This window comes from Camelus bactrianus, chromosome 19 (assembly GCF_048773025.1).
Source record: "Camelus bactrianus isolate YW-2024 breed Bactrian camel chromosome 19, ASM4877302v1, whole genome shotgun sequence".
NCBI lineage: Eukaryota > Metazoa > Chordata > Mammalia > Artiodactyla > Camelidae > Camelus > Camelus bactrianus.
In genome coordinates, this window is record NC_133557.1 from 21,026,336 (window position 1) to 21,050,345 (window position 24,010).

Here is a 24,010-nt window from a genome sequence, read left to right on the forward strand (position 1 = left end):
TCTCTCTGTTTCCCTTGCTCCGTCCTGCTCTCTCCTCCCTCTCTGGGTGCTCTTGTCAGGACGTCAACATCAATCCTTGGTGGAGAAATGACTCCGGATACAGCCCGTGTTGGCCGGGGAAACGGCAGAAGTTGAGAAGTCAATCCTTGGCCCGCGCACGGCTTGGCAGTGAATGGGTCAAGAGTCTTTCATTACCTTGCTGGTTAGGGATTGGAGTAGGGCCAAGGTGACCCCAAATATCTTCCCTGCCCCAGCGGAGCTTCCTGTGGGCAAATAGATTCAGAACTGCCAGCTGAATGCCAGACATCTGGTGAGGAATTAGTAAGTACTGCTGCCCCTCACCCCAACCCCTCCACCCCTGCTGGGCCTTAAGGACAGAACTGGCTTCCAGAGCAAAAGTCTGCGAGGAGGCGTGGAGGCAGGGGCTAGAGAGCTGGCCTATGGACACTAAGCCATGAGCTCTCAGAGACCAAGCAGACCCAGCCCGTTCCCACCTCCAGGTCTTTGCACCTGCTTTGTCCTCCGCCTGGCCCGCAACCTTGATCTCTGCCCAGCTCTCTCCTTCTGGTTGTGCAGCCTCATCTCAAAGGTTGCCTCTTCACAGACCACGCTATTCTCTGTGGTCTGATCTCCACCGTCCAGCCTCATTCTTGTCACGCACTTACCAATAGCTGAAGTATTTCTCATTTTTTCACTTATCCTTAGCTCTCTCCCCACCAGACCGTAAGCTCGATGCAAACAGAGCCCTTGTCTGTGTTGGTTCACCTCTATCCTCAGGGCCTCGTGGACATTTGTTAAATGAATGATTAAATGATCTAAATCAGGCATTACAAACTCAAATACAAGGGATAACTTAATGAGCCAAAGCTGGCATAAGAAAAATTACATTGTTTTCTCATGTCTGATTTGCACTTCTGACAGTGCTGTGGGTACAGAAAACCATTCTTTTACCAGATGAAATGCCCAAGTTTGATGATAAATTACAGCTGGCATTGGACTACAGTGTCATGGGTGCAATAGGGAGAAGTGGGGACTGTGGAAAAGTAGGGAATATAGGCCCCTTAAAAATAGCAACTGCTGCTTAGTTTCTGACTCTTGCCACGGGGAAACAAGTGACCCATGATGCCAGATCTCCTGATTTTTCAAGAGAAGCTTGAAATTGTGCTTTTTTTTTTTTTTTATGAAATTACACAGTTTTGAATGATTTTCTCATTAAAAGGAAATTGTGGGCCAAAAAACACATCGGCAAAAGGCATCAAACCCACCATCACCAATTTATGACCTCTTGTCTAAATGGTTTTAATTGGTGGAAAATCCCAGAACAGTATTCACACATAGACAGCTCTGAATCTAATGTCAAGCTGTTCACAGATTACTAGGGATCACAGGATGCTCTATGAAAAATTCCTTCTCTATTTTAAAATCCCCATTTTACAGGAACAGGATCTGAGGTCTGCAGAGGAGGCATGATCTCTTTCTGATCACACTGAGCATGAGAGCAGATCTTATGGCTCCTGGTCCTGGTTATCATTTAAACAGTGGATCAGGGAGTGGAATTCAGATGAATCCATGATTTTACTCCAGCACACAGCACATCTGACCCACCTCTACTCCTGGGCCCCCTGTTGGGTGGACTCAGACCAGCCACCTGGCCACATGAAGATTCAGTCTGCGTGTCTACAGAATGGAATCTTCCCTTGGTCCCTCAAGGGCAGATTAGGGTAGAAGGCTAGAGTCACATGATCCCAAGGCCCTGTTCTTTTGAATTTTAACTTCTGGAGTTCAGAGGTAGGAGGAGGTGTCTGCTCTTGCCAGCTCACTTTCTGGGTCATCTCAAGAGTCAGCAGTTTGCCCCTTTGTCACTTTGTTCTGTCCAGAGGCTCTGCTGTGGGAAGGGCAATCTTGCTGAGGTGGCCCAGGAGTTAGATGGAGTCGTGGCTCTAGGTGAAACATCTCTCAAATCCCCAGGCTGTTCCCTCTGCCAGTAGAAGCTGGCGTGACTCAGCTAAAACCTCCAGGGGCCTAAAGGAGAGAAGACAGGTGCCAGGAGCCAGAAGGCTGGTACTAATTATGAAGGCTGACTCCAGAGGCCAGGTTTCGGAAGAACTTAATGTGGATGTGAAATGGGAAGTGGTCAGCTTTTTTTTCCAGAAGGCAAAAGAATGCCAAGGAACTCTCTAGAGGTGGGCTGTCCAAGTACAGTAGCTTCAAGCCACTTATGCACTAAGTAAGTTTGAATTCATTAAAATTGAATACAATTTAGAATTCCAGTTTCTCAGTCACATAAGCCACATTTCGAGTGCTCAGTGGCTCCGCGAGACTGGTGTCTACTACTCTGGATGGAGCAGACAGAACGTTCCCATCATCGCAGGAAGTTCTGTTGGACAGAGCTACTACAGGGAATTCTAGCCTGAGGGCCAGGAAGCCTGGATGTAGTGGTTTTGGCACTGAATTCCTGTAGCAAGTCACCGAACCCTCTGAGCCTGAGTTCATTCATCTGCAAATTGGGAGTAATAACTCTGCAATGTCTACATCACAGAGAACCCCACTGCAATGAATGTACACAAAAGCATTTTGAAATATGTACTTGACAGGCAGACTATTTTGGGAGTGAGATTATGAATGAATATCTTCATTATATGTTCTGTTTTTCCAAATTTCAACAATATGTTTTTTTTTAAAGAAGACATTCCTTGAATACACACATAATGTACCTGTAAAATTCTGGGGTTACACTTTCTTTTTCTGAGAATTAGTAGATATGTCATTGTGCAGAAATTTGAGTCCAGCTTGATTTCTTCCACCTTATAGCTCATTGAATTTTTTGCCTGGACAACCATAAGATTTTCTTTACCCTTCAAGTTCATTCATGTTTCCATGATATATTTCAGTGTTGATGAGTCTCCATTTTTTTAGGAGACGAAAAATTTGCATGTTAATTTAGTTTGGTTTCAGAGATGTTTTCTCCTAGTAAAGATTCCAATATTGTTTTTTCATTTTATTTGATTTCTACTTTCTTCTTCAGCAACACCAATTTTGCATGAGCTAGATTTCCTTATCTTCCATAATGATCATTTTTCTTTCATCCTTTCTTACTCTTTCTTGCCCACTTCATTGTGTCCAATCTTCTTTAGCCTGTGTAACATGTTCCTGATTATGTTTTTAATATTTCTCCATTTTTGTTTCTAATAGAACTTTTATAATAAAGTGGCTTTATTTTTCTCTTCCATCCACTTTCAGAACACTGCTTTTTTCATCTCCGTCTACATTTTATCTCTCCTTTCACCCTTTTATTTATCTTGAGGTTTATTTTAGGAAGGCCATCATTTCTTTAATTTTTTTCCATATTGCACAGAGAAACGTCTATTCAGTAGTTTCTCCTACTCATGACACTGCTCTTCCAGTATTTATTCTTTGTTTACTTTTTAGTTGACGTTCTCTTCCTTCTTATTTCTCATATTATCTTTCTGTAGGTCCCATGCTGGCTACTTATCACAGAAGGGGGGCCACTTTTTTCAAACCACTTCTTTGTTAAAGGAAAGTATGGGGAGGGCGGCTGGGAGGAAGCTGAGTGGTAGGGATCTATGCATTTGGCCTGTGGATTATCTCAGAACCCTTTCTCACCAGCACTGCCCTGAAACACCTCTCTACTCTAAGCCATAGACTTAGTGTGGAGATTAAGTGTGAAGCCTCAAGAAGGTCACAGTTCTTCAGTATCTCCTTGAGCTCTGAAATCTCTTTGATTTACTGAGAGAGAAAACTAGAACCCTTCCAACTACATAGCTGGTCATTATTCATCCTTTCCCTTCCACCTGCCACTTTAACATTCTGCTTCTTGCCAAGGGTCTTTGAGCCTCCTCATCCAGTTTATCTGAGCTCTGAACTGTCACACATCTCAGCGACTCTTCCTTCCCCTGTGCATGTTTCAGGCTTTGCCGGGATTAGGAAGTGTTCATAGAGTTGGAGAAGTCTGCCTCCCTCCAGGAGCTGCAGAAGCATGTGCACTCTTGGTTCCCTTCTACAGTTTGGTCCAAACCCCATCACTGCTGTCAGGTCATCTTCACAAACCGGGGGTGGGGTTGTGGTCTGCCCTTCTTTCATCAGTGATGGCATTTTCTTCCCCTTTTGTTGATTTTTGTTGCTGTTTCCAGACCACTTCAAGAAGGTGAATGGAATAGAAAAGCCTGGAGTCCACCAACTTAAACCACAAGTGTCTTTCACTTAGTAATTTTGTCATCAGAAAGTACTATATTTCCTTTGGCTTACCTGTATTTTCTATTCTTCCTACAACAAACATGCACAGTAGAGATACTATGAGCTTTGGAATCAGACAAGCCCGAATTCTAAACGCAATCCTTCCACACTCTACCTGTGTGATCCAGTTATTTAACTGCCCTCACCCTCAGTTTCCTTGAATGGTGTAGGCACATAATAATAGTACCTACCTCGGAGAGTGATTTATCTAATGTAAAGTCACTACTGACCCAGCGATGGACACATGGGAATGCTCAATAAATATGAACTACTGTTATGTTGTATTAATGATTAATAATCATATATTAATGTTACTTCATTCTTAATAATACAATTTTAATTTCTTAAAGCTGAGCTTCAAATACAGTGTTCTTAAATCTTTAAATGAATCTTAAAATATCAGAGCTAGAATGAACCTGAGATTACTTAATCCAGTAGTTCTCAACAGGGGATGATTTTGACCTCCAGGGATCAATGGGGACATTTTGGGTGATTGGAGGGGATGGAGCTACTAGCATTTGGTGGGTAGAGGCAAGGGATGCTGCTCAACTTCTTGCAGTGCCCAGGACAGCCCCCCAACAACAGAAAATTATTTGTTCCCAGTAGAGTCAATGTTACCATTGCTGAGGTTGAAAAACCCTGGTTTAATTGAACCCCTAGTACAATGATTGCCCAGACAAGGAAAGTGGCTTGCCTGAGGTCACACAGCCTCTTTCTTCATAGAAAGACCATTGTGCCCTGAGGTTTATCAGGAGTTGGGAGTTGGGAGCTGGGAGCTGAGCTAGGAACAGCCTGAGGCAGATGCACCACCCTGGCAGTGAGTCCCTCCTTAAACTCTGCCCCTTGAGTGCCTCACCTGGCTTACCCTAGTCCTGGCCCTGGTTGGGAGCAAGAACCGGGTGAGGGTTCCCCACACTCCCTGACCAGCTTGATTCATGCCAACCCAACCCAGACTTTTCTTACAGAAGCCTTATAATCCCCTCGCCAAAGAAATCCCAGCTTCTTGGGTTCAGCCAATCCATAACCACAGGGATTAAAGTCTGCAGGCAAAACACACAGAGGTAACAGGGGAGAAAGAAGAAAATGCCATGTCAGACAGTTAATTTTTGAGCTGGGGAATGATTTCCAGGCAGACACTCGTCAACTCTTCCCCCATTTCCCCCAGGGCTGCCCTCCTCACTCAGGAGAAGAAAGAGAAATGGTGCATTCTCTCCCAGCCCAGGGCGGGAACTGTCCAGAAACTGCATCCCCTCCATCCCCGCCCTCCTGCATCCCATCTCCTCGCTGGGCTGCAGTAAGCATTTCTGTCAGGGCACTGGGCTGTGACCAGGCTCTCAGTGGGCACCAGCAGCTCCATGTCAGGCCCTTTGGGGAGCAGGACCAGGGCCAGCTGCCCACAGTGGTGCCCTCCTGCTGCCACTAGAGGCCCACTCCCCAGCAGTGTCCAGGGCCAGGGCTGTGGGAAGCCCTGAACGCTGAATTCTAGGAAGGCCAAAGCCAAGTCTTAAACCTCTCAGTATCCCTTCATCACCCCCAGCCCCGGGCTGGGCCTACATAGTGGTCAAAATCCCTGGGGCCACTGAGCACTTGAAACATCAAGGCTCAGGCACCTATTACTGGAGTGAGTGAACGTGGGCAGGCTTGGACCTCAGTTTGCTGAGAGATAACCTAGGAACGATGGCATCGCAGAGTCACCACAGCAGAGTGACACAACAGCTGGAAAATGGCCAGCCCTCGAGAAGCAGGAGCTGTTGGGATCAGCGGAAAGAGCAATGGACAGGGAGCTAGGAGATGGGGGCTAAGATCAGGACCCAATGCCAAGAAGCAGAGGAGCCTGTGAGTCACGAGCTTGGCATCCAGTGCCAGAGTGGCTGGGTTTGAATCCTGCCTCTACCGTTTCTTAGAACAAGTGACTTAAATCTGTGCCTCAGTTTCCTCATCTATAAAATGGCGATGATGAAAATGATGGTAAGAGTTTCAACCTCACAGAGTCATTGTTATGAGGATTAAATAAGTTAAAGTAGGTTGAGTGTGGGGAGCAATGCCTGGCAGGGTAAGCTATATATATATAAAAATATAAAATGTTACCTCCTACTGGTGGACTCTGTTACTTTGGCATATTTCTTGCCCTCTTTATATGAGAAGGTTCACCTCAATGATCCCTAAGGCACTTCCCGTCTGCCATGTAGGGATGATGGCAATGATGCTAGGTAGCACACAGATGCTGACCCCAAAAGGAAAGGAGTTTGGAGCACACACAGCAGGCCCAGGCTAAAGACCCAGCAAGACAAAAGTCCTGGGCTCAGCGAGGAGAATAACCATGATGGAAACAGCCAGCATTTACTGAGACTTACTATGTGCAGGTTCTGGGCTAAGCCCCTTAAGCTTAATGTGACTTCTGCTCCTCCCACACGCTGGTAGGTGCTATTAAAGGAAATGGAAGGCCCAATATTCAACAGAAAAGCACTTTACAGGCCCTTACACATCCTCTCTTGGTCTTGAGTCTTAAGGTTAAGCCCAGCTGATCTTAGAGTGCCCACTTTCTGGAGGAGGAGACTGAGGCATGGAGGGTGAAGCCTAAAACTAGCTCAGGGTGACCCAGAGGGACACAGTGGACAGCCCACAAGTCTGGTCTCTGATTTCCAGCCAGGGCTCCCTCCTACCCTCTCTTAAGCCCAAAAACAGTCTGAGAAAGCAATTAGGAGCCACCTGTGTCTATTTGGGCCCAAGACTCAATGGGGGAAAGAGGAGAAAGCGGAGAGGATGACTTGCCCCAGGAGATTCCGGGGCCAGCCGCCCTATCCTCTACCCCTTCCTCTGGAATGACTGTGTTAGACTCCTGGACTTATTAGCAGGTTGTTGTCACAAGTTCAAGTTCTTTGAGCCATTCATTAAAAGTGTTCCTGGGGCAGCTCACACCTCGCTGCTGCCCAGGCCTCACTAATCATTCATGAGTCAGACAAGGAGAGAGGGGTGGGGTGGCAGGTACACGGGATCCCAGAGACCCCAGCGGCCTGGCTCAGCCAGAAGAGAACAGAACAAGTTCTTCCGAAAAAGAGGCCAACTCACTGTGTGACCTTGGGCAGCTCCTTCCCCTCTCTGGGCTTCAGTCGTCCCATCTGTTCAAAGGGCCCTTCAACACAAGGTGGGGGTTTGTGTCTAAAGCCCCCTCAGGGCTTCTCTATATCCCCCTGCTCCTGACAGCCTGTCCCACACCTAGAGGCCTGTACTAACAGGTCTTTCTTTGGTTGAAGTGAAATCCTGCCAAAGGCATTGGGGTGGGTTCTGCCTTTAAGTTCCATCAAAGCTTTTTAACTTAGTCTCTCTGTGATCTGGGGGCCAGGGGTTAGTCTCTTGTAAGGGCTGTTGTGTGACCCAGGGAGATCATTTGATAGTCTTGAACACTCATTATGCTCCCACCTCAGGACCTTTGCACTTGCTATTCCCTCACCTGGAACGCTCTTCCTTTATATGTGCTCAGGGCTCATTCCTTCACCTCCTTCAAGCCTTGGCTCCAATGTCAGATATTTGTTCAAATGTTCCCTTCTCAAAATCTTCCTGACTCTAAAATTGCACTTACCCCCATTCCTGGCTCCCTGCCTTCTCTGATTTTATTCTCCACAGCACTTATCATCATCTGACATACTATAAATCTTACTTATTTATCTGCTTGCCTTTTTTTCTTTTTAAAGGTCTCCCCCTCTAGAACGTCACCTCTGTACATATGAGGGTTTGTGACTATTTGGTTCATTGCCACGTCCCCCTAGAATAGTAGCTGGCATGTAGGAGGTGCTCAGTACTTTTAAACTAAATGTAATCATCACTTGTGGATAGTGCCTGGCACACAGGAAACACTAAGGAAACCATTTTCATTCTGGACATATTTATTAAGCACCCTTTGTGTCAGGTGCTCGAGGCACATTGGCAGACAAGATGGGTAGATCCCAATTTCTGCTTTACTTACATTGGAGTGCAGGGCACTCCAATGTTTACAAACTGCTTAGTTTCCCTGGCTCTTCCCCACAGCCCCAGGAGGTAAGTGGGCGCATGAGACAGATGGGGAAACCAAGGCTGGCAAGGGAAGTGCCTTGCTCTCACCCACAGAGCAAGTTCTTGGCTGGGATCCGCCCTGATCATCTGAGGCCACATCCTGTGTGCCCACTACTTTGCCTAACTTCTCTAGGGCTCTGAGGTCTGCCCTGCCCTTGTCATTTTCAATTCTCTACTGTTTACCATCATCCCACCTCTGCTCTGGCCCTGCCCCAGGCATCCTGGGAGCCGATGCAGCGGGTGATGGGAAAGCTGACCCCTGATGCTGAGGCCCGACCTGTGGAGTTTCCAATCCCCTCTTGACAATGGCCCTCCACTGCCCACAGTCCCTCATTTCTTAGGTCTCTGGGGCTCTGGGCTTCAGGCCAAGAACAAGAATGGCAAGGGAACTTTCACTGAAGGTTTTCTCTGAATAAGCATGATCTCATTTAATCTTTCCAGCAGCCCCTAGGAGATGAGCTTTAAACCATTTTATAGGGGGTGGGGAAGTGGAGGCTCAAAGAACTCAACTACCTACACAGAGAGCAAAGGGAAGAAGCCAAAAGGATGCAGAAGAAAGCCCCATTCCCTATAAAGCACTTCCAGACCCCTGGATCCACGGGCTCATCTGTAAAACAAACAACAATACTGCTACTACTGACCGTAGTAACAGCAGACATTTACCGAGTACCTCTTAGGACCAGGCGCAGTCCAGAGTATTTTGTATATCTGAACCAATCTTCACAACACCCCTCTGAGGTAGGTCCTTTCAGTGTTCTCATTTCAGAGAGGAGGAAGCTGAGGGACAGTGGGAGAGCCCATCTGGAGTTCAGGAAATCTGGTGCTTGAGTTCATACTCTCATAATCACTCCCAGAAAGTGATTCTGGGGAACACACCAGCCCAGTGATCCTGGGCAGACCTCTTTTCCAGAGGAGGAGAGACAAGGTCTGGAGGAGGTCCAGATTCCACAGAAGAAAAAGATCAGGAGCAGGAAACAGGGCCAGGTCTCTCGAGTTGATGGCTGGTTTAGGACTCATATCTGAGGAAACTGCCTACACTTCTGTGTTTTGGACTCTGCTGTAAAATGCCCTGCTCGGGCACCATGAGAAGTCTGGCTGAGTTCCAGCCCTTTCCAGAGAAATCCAAGGGGGCTCCAGACAGAGGCAGAAAATGGCTAAAAAGAGCAGAAAGACTTTTCCTTCCTTCTCCCCCTCTTCTCCAGGCCTCCCAAGCCTGCCAGCAAAGTGGCTTGTCATGAGAGAAAGGTGCGAGCGGCATGTGAAATCAGGGGACAATAGGAGCTGTGGGTGGCAGCAAACAAGGGCATCTCTTGTTATTTCTCCCAACCACGGGAAAGGAGGCTCTTCCTGCCCACTGAGAGCCGAGGGCAGAGCGGACCAGTCAGCTCCACACAGCAGAGCCGGGAGCAGGGCTAGGGGGCCAGGGTTTTTTTTTGTCTTGCCTAGAATGCCCTCAGTTTCCAAATCCTCTCCAGCCTGGGAGGCCTTCTGTGGCCAGGCTGTGTGCCCACAGGCAAGCTCTTCCCCTCTCTGGGCCTCAGTTTCCCTGACAGAAAATGGGACTTGGCCGCACCTGCCTCACAGGCCTGCTAGGGGATCAGACAAACTAATGCATTTAGGCTGGGGGCTTCAGCCTCAGCACCACTGACATTTGGGGCCTGCGAATTTTTTGTTGTGGAGCCATCCTCTGTATTGTAGGATATTTAGTAGCATCCTGAAATGCCAGTAGCACCTCCATCAACTTGTGACAATCAAAAGTATCTCTAGACATTGCCAAACGTCTCCTGGGGAGCAAAATGCTTGAGAACCAGATTTAGAGCATGTCCCAGAGCCCAGAACACAGGGTGTGATTTGTCCATGGAAAGCAGCCAACATTTGTTTAGCCCTTTACAAGCATCATCAATTACCATCATACCCATTCACAGATGAGAAAACTGAGGCACAGAGAAGTTAAGTAACTGGTCTAAGGTCACCCAGCATATTAAAAAGTTAGGATTTGAACCCAAGCACCCAAATCAAAGCTCCTAACTATCATATTTGACCAGTCTTGATAGTTTCTATCTTCAGAGCTCCCCGAGACCTCTAAACTCCTACTCCAGTGTCAGAATGACAGGTCTATCCTCTGAGAAGCCTTTCTTAATGTCTCCCACTCCATCCAGTACAATGACTCCCTTCCTCCTTGCTTCCACTGAACCATGAAGGAGTGTGGACTTTCAACAAGGCATACCTAAACTCAAATGCCAGCCTCACTACTTATTCAATGGCTGTGAGATGCTGGGCAAGTGTCTTCACCTTTCTGAGCCTTGGTCTTCTCATCTATAAAATGGGTCTACCACCCTGCATTACACAGTGGCTAAAAGCACAGACTCTGGAGTTAGAATGCCAGAGTTTGAACCCCAGCTCTGCTGCTTCCAAGCCTTGGGAGCTTGGGCAAGCAACTAAACCATTGTCACAGTTTCCTCATCTGTGAATGTGGATAATAACAGCACCTGCCCCACAGAGCCGGGGTGAGCACAGACGAGCTGGCAAGCAAATCTGGGTACTTTGAATCATGCCTGGTACTTCATAAATGCTAGAGGTGCTGGCTATGGCCTCTTGGGGAACAGAGGAGAGGGCATGAATAAGGCATGTGGCTCAGGACATCAACAAACTTGAATTCACTTTCTGCAGCCTCCCAGGGACCAGAGCCTGTAGGAGAGCTCAATATGGTTGAAATCAAATCTCAGGCTGGGCTGAGAGAGGACCTACCCCAACGCCCCAGGAGAGCAGAGCAAAAGGGACTGGGCAGGGGCATCACTGGGCCGGCCGACAGGGGCGTGCTGGCCTCCCCAGCCCTCTTCTGATGTCTCTATCTGACTGAGGATCACTGTTCTGTCCTGTGTATCAGTCCCCTTGCCCCACTCCAAGCAAGGCTCCTTCCCATTGGCTGCCCCTCCCCTGCGAATTTCAGGGACAAGCAGGCAGAACTGAGGGCCAGGTACCCCTATTTTGCAGATAACAGCAACAGCTGCAATTCTTTATCAAGGACCTACTATGCACGAGGCACTTTCACATCCTCCCAGCAGGTGGGTTGCATTATGCCCACTTTTCGGATGAGGAAATCGAGGCTCGGGGGAGGGAAAAGATTTGCCAGAGATGGTGTGGCCTCGTGTATCTCGCTCTTCCCTGATGCATCTCAGCTGGAGAGAGCGGTTTGGGCACACCTGTGTCACTTGTTCCAGGCCCTGGCCAGGTCCAGCCTAGCTAGGGTGCTGACTTTGTGTCTTCAAGGTGTGAGGGTGTCTGAAAATCCTGCTCATCAGTTTGGAGGGTATTGTCCTGCCGAGTCGGGTCAGGAAACATGATCTTGCACCCCGCCGCATCACCAGGAATCACATCAGCCTGTTTACACACCTGGCAGCAACTCCAGGAAAGTGGAAAGTTGGCTGGGCCTCAGAGGACCGGTTCCGAGGCCAAGGGGTCTGTGTGAGCAACGGGTCAAACCTGATAGGAGAGCACGGAGGGGACAAAGATGAGGGTTCTGGGACCACCTGGCAGGGAGGGGCTTGGAAAGTCCCTCCATGCCCCTCTGGGCCTCAGTCTTCTCAGCTGAAAAACGGAAGAGCTGGAAACACTGATTCTAGTTCAGATCTTCCACAAATTAGTAGCAGTGTGGGGGGTTTTAGAAAATGCACATCTCCTGAAACGAGAAATGCCTGAGTTCAATGGCAAATTCATTCATCCACTTGTTTACTAAGTACCTACCATGTGTCAGACACTGTCCTAGGCATGGGAGATGCTGCAGGGAACAAGACAGACATTGGCCTTGCTCTTACATCACTCATAGCTCAGTAGGGGCAGGTGGGGGGCAGAGAGTGAACAAACACTGATCATTTCAGATTGGGATGAATGCCATGAAGGAAATAGAACAGGAGGCTGTTTTAGAGAGTGTTTTGTGGGATGAGGAGGGCAAGTGTTCTTGAGAAGGGGTAATCAATGAGGACTCCTCGGAGGAGGTGCCTATGGAGCTAAGACCTGAATGACCAGAAGGATCCAGCTGTGGAAGATCAGGGGCAGGAGTGTCCCAAGCAGAGAGAGCAGCAAGAGCAAAGGCCCTGAGGTAGGAATGATCTTGGTAAGTTTAAAGAACCAAAAGAAGGCCTATGAGGCTGGACCACAGTGAGAGAAGAGTATGGGAGAGTGTAACAACCATGTTTTCTAGTTTCTGAAATTGCTGCTCTGACATCTCAGGACCTTGTTAACCCTGGAGAGTCCGTACCTCCCAGGGCTAGCTAATTCCTAGATATAGTAAACAACTCACCTGTGCATCGGCCTTTTGAATGTAAACCAGCCAATCCAGAGCCCACCCCACCAAAACCACCTTATTTTACTGGGCTCTCTCACTCCAGGCCACTATCTACCTGACCTAATCACCCTAAAGCAGGGTGCCAGACAACTAGGGACAGCCTCTATGTCTCAGAGCCTACTGAAATTATTTGAACTAGCCAATGCTAAGCCTGCTTATTCTGACTTGCCCATTCCTTAAACACATACTATATGGCCAGACAATGATAAAGCAAGATAAGGCAGGGAATCCTTTAGGATTTGTTTTCTATGTGAGCCAGGGAAGGCCTTTGAGGAGGTTCATCTTTGAACTAACATGAATGAAGTGAGGGAGTAAAGCCTGCAGATATTTGGGGGAAGAGCAGTTCAGAGAGTGGGAACAACAAGTACAAAGGCCCTGCAGTGAGAACAATCTTGGGAAATTTAAGGAACAGAAAGAAGGCCAGTGTGGCCAGTACAGAGAGAGAGGGGGGCCAGAACTTCTAGTAAGTAATCAATAAATATTAGCTGTTATTATCTTGTCTTGGCAGGTTACTATAATTGAACAGAAATAAGGAAGCTAGACCTCTGATTCCTCTCACTCCTTATCTAGAAGTTAGGCTTCAGAGATGATATGAAATGTTAATAGAATAAAACACTCATGCCTGGGAGCCTGAGATGGGGGATCACTGGACAAGAAGGAGATGGAGGTGCTCACTCCCACCCTGTCACTCACAGCTCACTGTGAGACCTCAGGCAACCTACTTCCTTCTCTGGGCCTTACTCTCCTCATCTATAAAATTGAGGATAATCATTATTCCTACTTCTTAAGGCTGATGTGAAGAGTAAATGAACTAAAATATGAAAGACATGTAGAACATGGTGGGGCAAATGGGAAATTATTTTAGCAATTATTATTATTATAAACTCCTACCCTGTTTTGACACCGCACTGGACAATTTCTGTCTCTTCTCTTAATTAGGTCTCATAGTAGCCCTCTGGGGGAGTGTGAGTCCTCCCCACTTCACAAATGAGGAAACTGAGGCAGTCTCCCACCCAGGCTCCCTGTCTCACAGTTTCAGAGCCAAGACCCAAACTCAGGTCTTCCCAAGTCTATGGCCCTGACTTTTGCCATCCTCTAACTTCTGAGTCTCAGTTTCCTCACCTACAAAACAGGAGAGTTAAAACAGACCTTGAGTATTGAATCAAAAAGTAAGACGTTATGGTGCAAGCACAATATATGATTTCATTGGGCCCAAATAATAACCAGAGAGGAAAGTGATATTATGGGCATGTTATAAATGAAGACACTCGGGCCCAGAGAAGTCAAATGACTTGCCCAAGATCACAGACAAGTACGTGGAATGAGAATCCAGTTCTGATTCCGAAGACTCAAAACTGGGAATGAAGTGACCATTTTCCTGGTTACCCACCTACATTTCCCCCACCCAAGAATTAGGCAAACGCAAAAAAAGTGGGCCTCTGACCTTATGGATGTACTGCCACCCAGGACAAGTCTGCTAGCCAGACTTGACGCCTTTGTGCAAACTGGGAAAAGGGGCTCTTCCTCAGGTGGATCCAGCACTGCACCAGGGTGCATGGGTCGGACTGTGGAGTGCAAGCTGGTTCAGTCTCCTTTTGCCTTCTGAAGTCAGCCTGCACAACACTCTGCAGCAGTCCTGCCCAGAGCCCTCCCCTCCCACCCTTCCTCTAAACTCTTCCTCAAAGCATCCTTAGAAAGAGTTACCTGTGAGTAACTACTGGAACTCATCTTGGCCAGATGATCAGTCCAGCTAAATTTGTTTTCAGCAGGTGTAACGTGGGAAAGGAGGCAAGACATCTCGGCAAACACATGTGGCTAGTGCTTATTTGCAAGCCTGATTTAACAGTTTCATCTGTCCCCACTAGCCGCCCAAGGCAGCTGAGGTGGTCCCTCCGGCAGCATCCTGACTTCCTAAATCTCTGGCACTCTTTGTGGCAAGAGCCACAGTTCCTAGTGGCGCTGGAAATTGCAGCCACTGCATTCCAGAAATGCATCCCACTATTTTTCACCCCTGCTGACAGCCTTCCAAGCCAGGAGGACATAATGTAAGAATTGTTCCCATCCCCCGCTGCCCCCACCCCAACTTTAACCTTCAGATTAACCCCAGCCTCCCTGCAGAACAGCTCACCAGTTGCCAGGGGATAGGTACATGAGAACCAACCGTTTCAATCACACAGACTTCTAGAACATCAGAGCAGCAATGGCTGGAAAATCAGGAAACAAAGAGGGGCAAATGGCAAATGCCAAGAATCTCAAACTTCTTTCATGATCTGATATCGGCAGTTTTGCAAAAGTTTTGGGAACCCATATGTGCTCTATGACAGGCATTGGTGGTTCCAGAATGTCTAGGTAAGAGAGGCTTAAAAGCGGCAATCTGCTGCTGGGAGAGGGGATGGACACTGAGGACACCTGCCTTGAAGCTACATTTGCACCATGTTTTTTTAGACTACTAGCCTTTGTTTGGGGAGGTTATCACAGGATTAAAACTGGTTAAGATTACAGGAATTGTCTTGAAACTATGTTTGCATAGCACACTCACTCTGCTTTAAATGTATGTCACAGATCAATAAAAACAGCAAATTTTCTCTGCTCAATATTCTCTAAGGATGCTTTCATTCACATTGTACATAAGATTAGGAAACATGTCAGTTATTAATATCCAAAAATATAATAATATAATAAATATATACATATTATATGGGGGAGGGGGATTTGAGTGTGCTAATAGACTTTGAGGGAGGCTAAGATCTCCCAAGAAGCCAGACCTACCTCCCAGGAAAAGGCCCTGGTTTATCAGTCACTTTAAGAGGCAGTGACATCTAGGGCCAAACCGAGTCCCCACTGGGGATCTGTACGGAACCAGGAGAGGTTCTTATCCAATTATAATTAAAGACAGACTATAAAGTGCAGCAGTTAGAAGTACAGATGCTACATTCTGGCTTTGTACAGGCTGTGTGACCTTGGGCAAGTCACCCAACCTTGCTGAGCTTCCATTTCCTCACCTGTTCTATAGGGATGCTAATAGCTGCTGCCTCCCTGGTTACGTGGACATTATATAGGATAATGCCTGAGAAATTCTTAGCATGGCACCCGGCACAGAGTAAGAGTTCAGCATTCAATAAAACATCTTACTTATCAGGCTTACTACCATCGCAGTGGGTCACAGACATTCACTGTTACCTGTGCCCATCGGGGTTCATGTGGAAGTGGAGTCATTGTGAAGGGAATGAAGTTTAAGCTTCAGAGTCACTCCCTAGCCCTGTACTGAATTTTGTATTTGTAAATCTGTATGCTTTTTCTTAAAGAGAACCCCTCACATAGTATATGCTTTAGGCCCCATAACACTTGAACCTGTTCCTGGGGTCACAGATCTTGCTATAGAGGTCAGAGCAGAGAGCAGCTTTCAGAACTCCCTGCTGAGGAGAGAGCCCTTGTGTGTGTTTCATTACTTCTTCCCCAGAGCTCACAGACCCATCCATCCTTTCACGAGTGATGCTTCACAAAGCGAGGCAGCTTCCTCACTTAACCTCTCACATCAAGTCTCAGAAGCTAGCATGGTGATCGCCCCTTACAGACAAGGACGGTGAGACCCAAAGAAACAAGGAGATTGGTCCAAGCCCATGGTGGGCTGGTTTCTAAGTAAGCAACCTAGTCCTCAGATTAGCATTTATTGTTTTTCTCTTCCATGTCAAGAAAGCCTAATCGCTTGGATAATTCCACACGAAAGAACTTGCCCTGGATCTCCCTGACATCATCTTCTTAGTATCACTTCCTCACTCCCTCAGCCCAAGGAGGGCCCCTTCCCCCAGGCAGCCCTCTCTGAACACCTCTCCCAGCTCACTTGGTCTCTGCTGGTGGTGTTAGGTAATTTGTCACTAAATTACACTCTCTCTTTACTTTCATTTTTATGAATATTTACTATCTCATTGAGGGATAATGAAGCAACTTCCTGGAGGTAGAAGCCTTGTCTAATGAGCTTCGTAACCTCCCATGATGCCCGGGATGGGCTGGGCACAGGTAAGGAACTCAATAGGGACCTGCAGTACCAACTCCTTTTAGCCCCGGTTGGTGATTTTTGTTGTGACATTCCTGACCTCAATCTGCAGCCTTTGATCTTCTAGAGATTACATTTTTTGAGAGTCTAGGAACAGCTCAAGTTCTCGATTCTGATAAGCCAGGGATTGAATCCCCACTCAGCTACTTGCTGAAGGATACTGAGCAAGTCACTTCACCTCTCTGAGTCTGGCTTTCCCCTCTGGAAAATAGGGTAAATAATCCTCCCCCTCTGAGGGGCACTTTCAGTCTGGATTAAATAATATGATGCACATAAAGCAAAGTTTAGTCCTGCACCTTGCTCCCAGTTAGCGTTTATTAAATCCTGGCTGTGCCCATCGTATAAGGCACCTGGAATAAGACAAGCTAGTGCATTCTTAGGCACTTACTATGTACCAGGCTCAGTTCTAAGAGATTTACATATATTGCCTCATCTAATATTCACCACAACCCAGTGAATTGGCACTACCATTTTCCCATGTTTACAAATGAGTAAACTGAAGTTCAGAGAGGTTAAGTGACTTGCCCGAGGTCACACAGCCTGGCATTCATCAGGTGTTCCTTGCGATATCCAGTGTAATGTGCAACACAGCGCCAGGTACAAAGTTAGAGCTCAGTAAAGAGAAATCATTCCTGTAGACGTGAGAAGATCCAGAAGTCTAGGTGGGATCCAGGATCCAAGGAGCAGCTGAGAAGGGGGAAGAGGGCTTAGGGGTGCTCACCGCAGTTCAAGGCAGGGTAAAGGGGAGAGTGTTGGAGGGCGGAGTGGGTCTGTTGAAAGCTGTCTAGACTGAACCTCTGCAGTGTCCTGCCTCAGCCGCTCGGGAGAAGAGGGTCCTGCCTGTGGTGTAGCCCGCCCAGGGGCGGAATTGGCGGCGCACAGGCAGAGGAGGCGTTACCTTGGGCGGGAGGGCGAAGACCACCGGCAGCAGCACTAGCGGCGTGAACAGCAGCACCAGCAGCCGCCGCGCGCTCCACACTTTCTTGGCCACTGTCGCCAGCGCCGCCATCTGCGCGATCTCCCCGCTGAGCGGGCCAGCCGGGGACTGCCGGCGCCTGGTCCCCGGCTCAGGCTTATAGTCCGGGGGAGGGTCTGGGGAGGGGACTGCGCTCGAGGACCCGCCCTCTCCCTAAGCCTCCGGGAGGAAAAGGGTGGTGCCTGCTCCCCTGGGACTGGGTGCAAGAGGCCGGGGGAAAGTTAGGAAACTTTAGACACAAGAACTAAGGTACCAGACTCCAACCCTGTAGGCGGAGTGGCCTCGGGCTGAAACCTCCTGACTCTCCAGCTTAACCTTTAAGGTGGCTTACTTAAAACCATTCCTTACTCGCCTATGAAAGGGGCAATCCTGATAACCTAAGATTAAATTACTTAACTAGTATTAACTGGGTTCAGAGACTGGCTCTGCCACATACTAGCTGCGCGGCCTTGACAAAGGTCTCTGAGCCTCAACTTTCTCATCCACAAAGTGGGGGTGCTGATAATAATGGTCTCCACTAGACAAGAGTTATTACTTGGGAGTTACTGCTGTTGATACTATTTTTCTTATTTCTTCCCACGGTGGATGAGTCACCTGTAGGTTGGAGCCTGGAGTCTTACTGTTCCTCTTGGATAAATGCACAGGAGTACAATCATGCCTTGTATGGTAGTTGCATGCCTGTTTTTTCCCCCACAGCTTTATTGTGGTATAATTTCTGTACAGTAAACTACACATAAGAAACTACCCAGAGATTTCCCAGAGTGTCTGCACTATTTTACATTTCTGTTAGTAATGGATGGGTGATCCAGTTTCTCCACATTGTCACTATTTTTTATTTTAGCCATTCTGGTAGGGGTGTAGAGATTCTCACTCTGTGTGTGTGTGTGTGTGTGTGTGTGTGTGTGTGTGTGTGTGTGTGTGTGTGTGTTTTATTATTTTTTTAAAATTGAAGTATAGTTGATTTACAATGTTGTGTTAGTTTCAGGTGTAAAGCAAAGTGACTCAGTTGTACATATACATAGCTATTCTTTTTCAGATTCTTTTCTATTATAGGTTATTGCGAGATATTGAATATAGCTCCCTGCACTATACAGCAAGACCTGGTTGTTTACCTATTTTATATATAGTAGTGTGTATCTATTAATCCCAAACTCCTAAATTATCCCCTCTTCTTACCCTCTGGTAGCCAAAAAATTGCTTTCTATGCCTGTGAGTCTGTTTCTGTCCTGTAAATAAGTTCATTTGTGTCATTTTCTTTTTAGAGTCCACATATGATATCATATATTTGTCTTCTCTGCCTGACTTACTTCACTTAGTATCATAATCTCTAGGTCCATCCATATTGCTGCATATGGCATTATTTCATTCTTTTTATGGCTGAGTTATATTCCATTATATACATATACATCTTTTTTATCCATTCAGCTGTGGATAGACACTAGGTTGCTTCTATGTCTTGGTTATTATAAATAGTGCTGCTATGAACACTGGGTTGCATGTATCTGAATTAGAGTTTGTATCTTTTCCAGATGTATGCCCAGGAGTGTGATTGCTGGATCATATGGTAACTCTTATTTTTAGCTTTTTAAGGAACCTCCATACTATTCTCCATAGTGGCTGCACCAATCTACATTCCCACCTACAGTGTAGGAGGGCTCCCTTTTCTCCACACCCTCTCCAGCATTTCTCGTGTGTAGACTTTTTGATGATGGCCATTCTGACTGGTGTGAAGTGATACCTCATTGTAGTTTTGACTTGCATTCCTTTGATGATTAGTGATATTGAGTATCTTATCACGTGCCTATTTGCCATCTGTATGTCTTCTTTGGAGAAATGTCTATTTAAGTCTTCTACCCATTTTTTGATTGGCATGTTTGTTTTTTGATATTGAGTTGTATGAGCTGTTTGTATATTTTGGAAATTAAGCCCTCGTCAGCTGCATCGTTTGCAAATATTTTCTCCCAGTCTCTGGGCTGTCTTTTTGCTCTGTTTATGGTTTCCTTTGCTGTGCAAAAGCTTGTAAGTTTGATTAGATCCCATTTGTTTATTTTTGCTTTTATTTCTTTTGCCTTCAGAGACTAACTAACCTAAGAAAACATTGCTACAGTTTATGTCAGAGGATGTTCTGCCTGTATATTTTCTTCTAGGAGGTTTATAGTGTCTTTTCTTATGTTCAAGTCTTTAAGCCATTTTGAGTTTATTTTTGTGTGAAGGAGTGTTCTAACTTTACTGATTTACATGTGGCTGTCCAGCTTTCCCAACACCACCTGCTGAAGAGACTGTATTTTCCCCATTGTATATTTTTTCCTCCTTTGTTGAAGATTAATTGATACAGGTGTGTGGGGTTTATTTCTGAGCTCTCTATTCTGTTCCATTGATCCATATGTCTGTTTTTGTGCCAATGCCATGCTGTTTTGATTACTGAAGCTTTGTAGTATTGTCTGAAGTCTAGGAGGGTTATGCCTCCAGCTTTGTTCTTTTCCCTCAGGATTGCTTTAGCAATTCCAGGTCTTTTGTGGTTCCTTATAAATTTTAGGGTTATTTGTTGTAGTTCTGTGAAAAATGTCATGGGGAATTTGACAGGAATCATATTAAATCTTTAGATTGTTTTGGGTAGTATAGCCATTTTGACAATATTAATTCTTCCAATCCAAGAGCATGGGATATCTTTCTATTTCTTTGAATCACTTTCATTTTCCTTTATCAATGTTTTATAGTTCTCAGCATATAAATCTTTCACTTCCTTGGTCAGTTTATTCCCAGGTATTTTATTTCATTTTTGACATGATTTTAAAGGGGATTTTTAAAAACTTTCCTTTTCTGATATTTCATTGTTAGTGTGAAGAAACACAACAGATTTCCATATGGTAACCTTGTATCCTGGTACCTTGCTGAATTCGTTTATTAGTTCCAATTCAGTACCTTGCTGAATTCGTTTATCAGTGGAGTCTTTAGGAGGTTTTATAAATAGTATCATGTCTTCTGCATATAATGAAAACTTTACCTCTTCCCTTCCAACTTGGGTATCTTTTATTTCTTTTTTTCTTTTTGGTCTGCTGCTGCGGCTATGATTTCCAATACTATGTTGAATAGAAGTGGTGAGAGTGAGCATCTTTGTCTTGTTCCAGATTTCAGTGAGAAGGTTTTCAGGTTTTCACCATTGAGTATTATGCTGGCTGTGGGTCTGTCATAAATAGCTTTTATTATGTTGAGATATGTTCCTTCTATACCCACTTTGGTGAGGTTTTTATCATGAATGGGTTTTGAATTTTATCAAATGCTTTTTCTGCATCTATTGAAATGATCATACAGTTTTTGTCTTTTCTTTTGTTGATGTGGTGTATCACATTGATTGATTTGCCTATGTGACCCTGGGATGAATCCAACCTGATCATGGTGTACGATCCTTTTTATGTGTTGTTGGATTCAGTTTGGTAATATTTTGTTGAGGATTTTTGCATCTTATTTATCAAAGATACTGAGCTGTAATTTTCCTTCTTGGTAGTGTCTTTGTCTGGTTTTGGTATCAGGGTGATGGTGGCTTCACAGAATGACTCTGGGGGTGTTCTCTCCTTTTCAATCTTTTGGAATAGTTTGAGATGGATCAGTATAAGTTTTTCATGTTTGGCAGAATTTCCCAGTGAAGCCATCCGATCCTGGACTTCCGGTTGCAGGAAGGTTTTAAAATTATAATTATTACAGATTTGATTTCACTTCTAGTGACTGGTCTGTTCAAATTATCTATTTTTTCTTGATTCAGTTTTGGTAGGGTGTATGTTTCTAGAAACGTCCATTTCTTCCAGCTTGTCTAATTTGCTGGCATATAAATGGTCATAGTATTCTCTTATGGGTTTTTGTATTTCTGTGGTATGATTTCTTCTCTCTCATTTCTTACTTTGTTTATTTTGGTCCTCTCTCTTTTCTTCTTGGTGAGCCCTCATTGTGGTTTTAATTCATATTTTCCTAATGGTTAATGATGTTTAACATCTTTTCATGTGATTATATGACATCTGTATATACTCTTTGGGGGAAATTAATCTCTTCTTATCATTTGTCCATTTTCTAATTGGACTGTTTGTTTTCTGCTGCTGAGTTTTGAGAGTATTTTATATATTCTAGATAACAGCCCTTTACCAGACACGTTGTTTGCAAAAAGTTTCTCCCAGTCTATAGCTTGGCTTTTCATCCTCTTAACAGACCATTCACAGAACAAACATTTGTAATTTCGGGGAGTCAAATATATCAAATTTTCCCTTTTTTGGACCATGTTTCTGGTGTCAAGCAATTTGCATAGCTCTAGATCCTGAAGTTTTTTTGCATTTTTTCTAGAAGTTTGACAGTTTATAGTTATGTTTTATATTTAAGTCCATGAGTTAATTTTTATATAAGGTACAAGGCTTAAAGACAAATGTAAGACAAGACACTATAAATCTCCTAGAAGAAAACATAAAGGCAAAACATTCTCTGACATAAATTGTAGCAATGTTTTCTTAGGTTAGTTAGTCTCCAAAGGCAAAAGAAATAAAAGCAAAAATAAACAAATGGGACCTAATCAATCTTACAAGCTTTTGCACAGCAAGGAAGCCATAAACAAAGCAAAAAGACAACCCATGGACTGGGAGAAAATATTTGCAAATGATGCAGCAAATATTCTTACATTTTGTTAAATTCTATTTGATAATATTTTATTAAGGATTTTACATCTATAATCACAAAGGATATTGCCTGTAGTTTTTCTTTTTTTAAAATTACCTTTGTCTGGTTTTGGTATCTGGATAACACTAGCCACCTAAACGAACTGAGAACTGTTCCCTTCTCTTCTGTTTCTAGAAGAGGATTGTATGCAATTGGCGTTAATTCTGGTTTACGTGTTTGGAAGTATTTTCCAGTGAAACCATCTGTCTGAAGATTTCTTTTTTGGAAGGTTTTTAATTCAGTTTTCTTAACAGAGGGCTATCTGAATTATCTACTTCATTTCGAGGGCATTGTGGTAGTCTGCATTTTTTGAGGAGTTTGTTTCATCTAAATTGTCAAATTTCTGTGTGTAGAGCTTACAATATTCTCTTTTGATGTCTGCTGACTCTATAGTGGTATCACTGATTCAATCATCCATTCCTGATGCATTCATTTGGTATCTTACATCTTTTCTTTTTCTTTGTCAATCTTACTACAGATTTTTAAATTTAATCTTCTTTTCAAAGAACCAATTCTTAAAAGTAGTTTTTCTGCTTTCAATTTCATTGATTCCTGGTATCTCCCCCATCCTTCCACTCACTCTTTTTCTCAGACATTGAGGTGGCAGCTTAGATTATTGACTTGAGATTTTTTTCTCCTCTCTTCTAGTGTACACATTTAATGATAAAAATTTCCCCATCTCTGCACTGGTGAGCCCTGTCCCACAAATTTTATATGGTGTATTTTCATTATCATTCAGTTCAATGTATTCTTTATTGAGACTTCTTCTCTGACCCATGGATTACTTAGGAGTGAGTTGTTTAGTTTCTAAGTGTTCAGAGATTTTCCTAATGTATTTCTCTTACTGATTTCTAACTTGATTCCACTATGGTCACATAACCAGAACCCTGTATGATTTAAAATCTTTTATCTCTGTTGAGGTTTGTAGTATGGCCAGCATAACTATCTATATGTTCCACAGTCACTTGGAAAAGTTTCCTCTTTATCTATCTCTCTGACTCTACTCCCATCTCTCTTATTTCTCTGTTTTCTTTTTCCTGCCTTCATGGGTTCCATTTTTATTTTTATGTTGTGATTAAGTACATTTATTAGTATGGAGTTTTTATTGCTTTCTCTAGGTATTACACTGCAGGTACATAATTTAGCACAGTCTACTCGTACAAATTCCAGTAAAATGTAGAAACCTTATCTCCTCTTATGCCCCTTTACTTTATCTTGTTATAATATTATTGCCTTATATTTCCTCCTCAGACATTTAGAACCACATCAGACAATGTTATAATTTTTGCCTCAACTATTAAACATAATTTAGAAAAGCCAAGAAGAAAAAGAGCTTATTGCATTTACCTATATTTTTGTTTGACATTCCTGATATTCCAATATTGCTTTGTTTATTATTTCCTTTCTATTTAGAGAGCTTCCTTTAGTTATTCTTTTAGAGTAGGTCCAACGGCAATAAATTTTCTTGGTTTTTCTTAATCTGAGAAGGTCTTGATTTCCCCTTTATTCCTAAAGGATATTTTCTGAATATAGATTCTGAGTTGACAGTTCTTTTCTTTCAGCAATTGAAAGATATGTCACTTTTTTCTGGACTTCATGAATTTTGGTGAGAAATCCACTGCCATTTGAATTGTTT

General features: G+C 44.6%; 1 protein-coding gene across 3 annotated transcripts in view; it reads right to left on the minus strand.

Annotated features, from left to right (window-relative positions):
- The window catches only part of SLC13A3 (solute carrier family 13 member 3), a 90,720-nt gene that overhangs the window by 50,182 nt on the left and 16,528 nt on the right, over positions 1-24,010 (minus strand). The window contains exon 1 of one of the 3 annotated variants that reach the window (XM_010958640.3): positions 17,602-17,842. The exons of the other annotated variants lie outside the window; for them this stretch is intronic. Coding sequence (XP_010956942.2) covers positions 17,602-17,712 — 111 coding nt within the window. The 5' untranslated portion in view covers positions 17,713-17,842. Of the gene's footprint in view, positions 1-17,601; positions 17,843-24,010 lie in introns of those variants that run through there. 3 annotated transcript variants of the gene reach the window in all.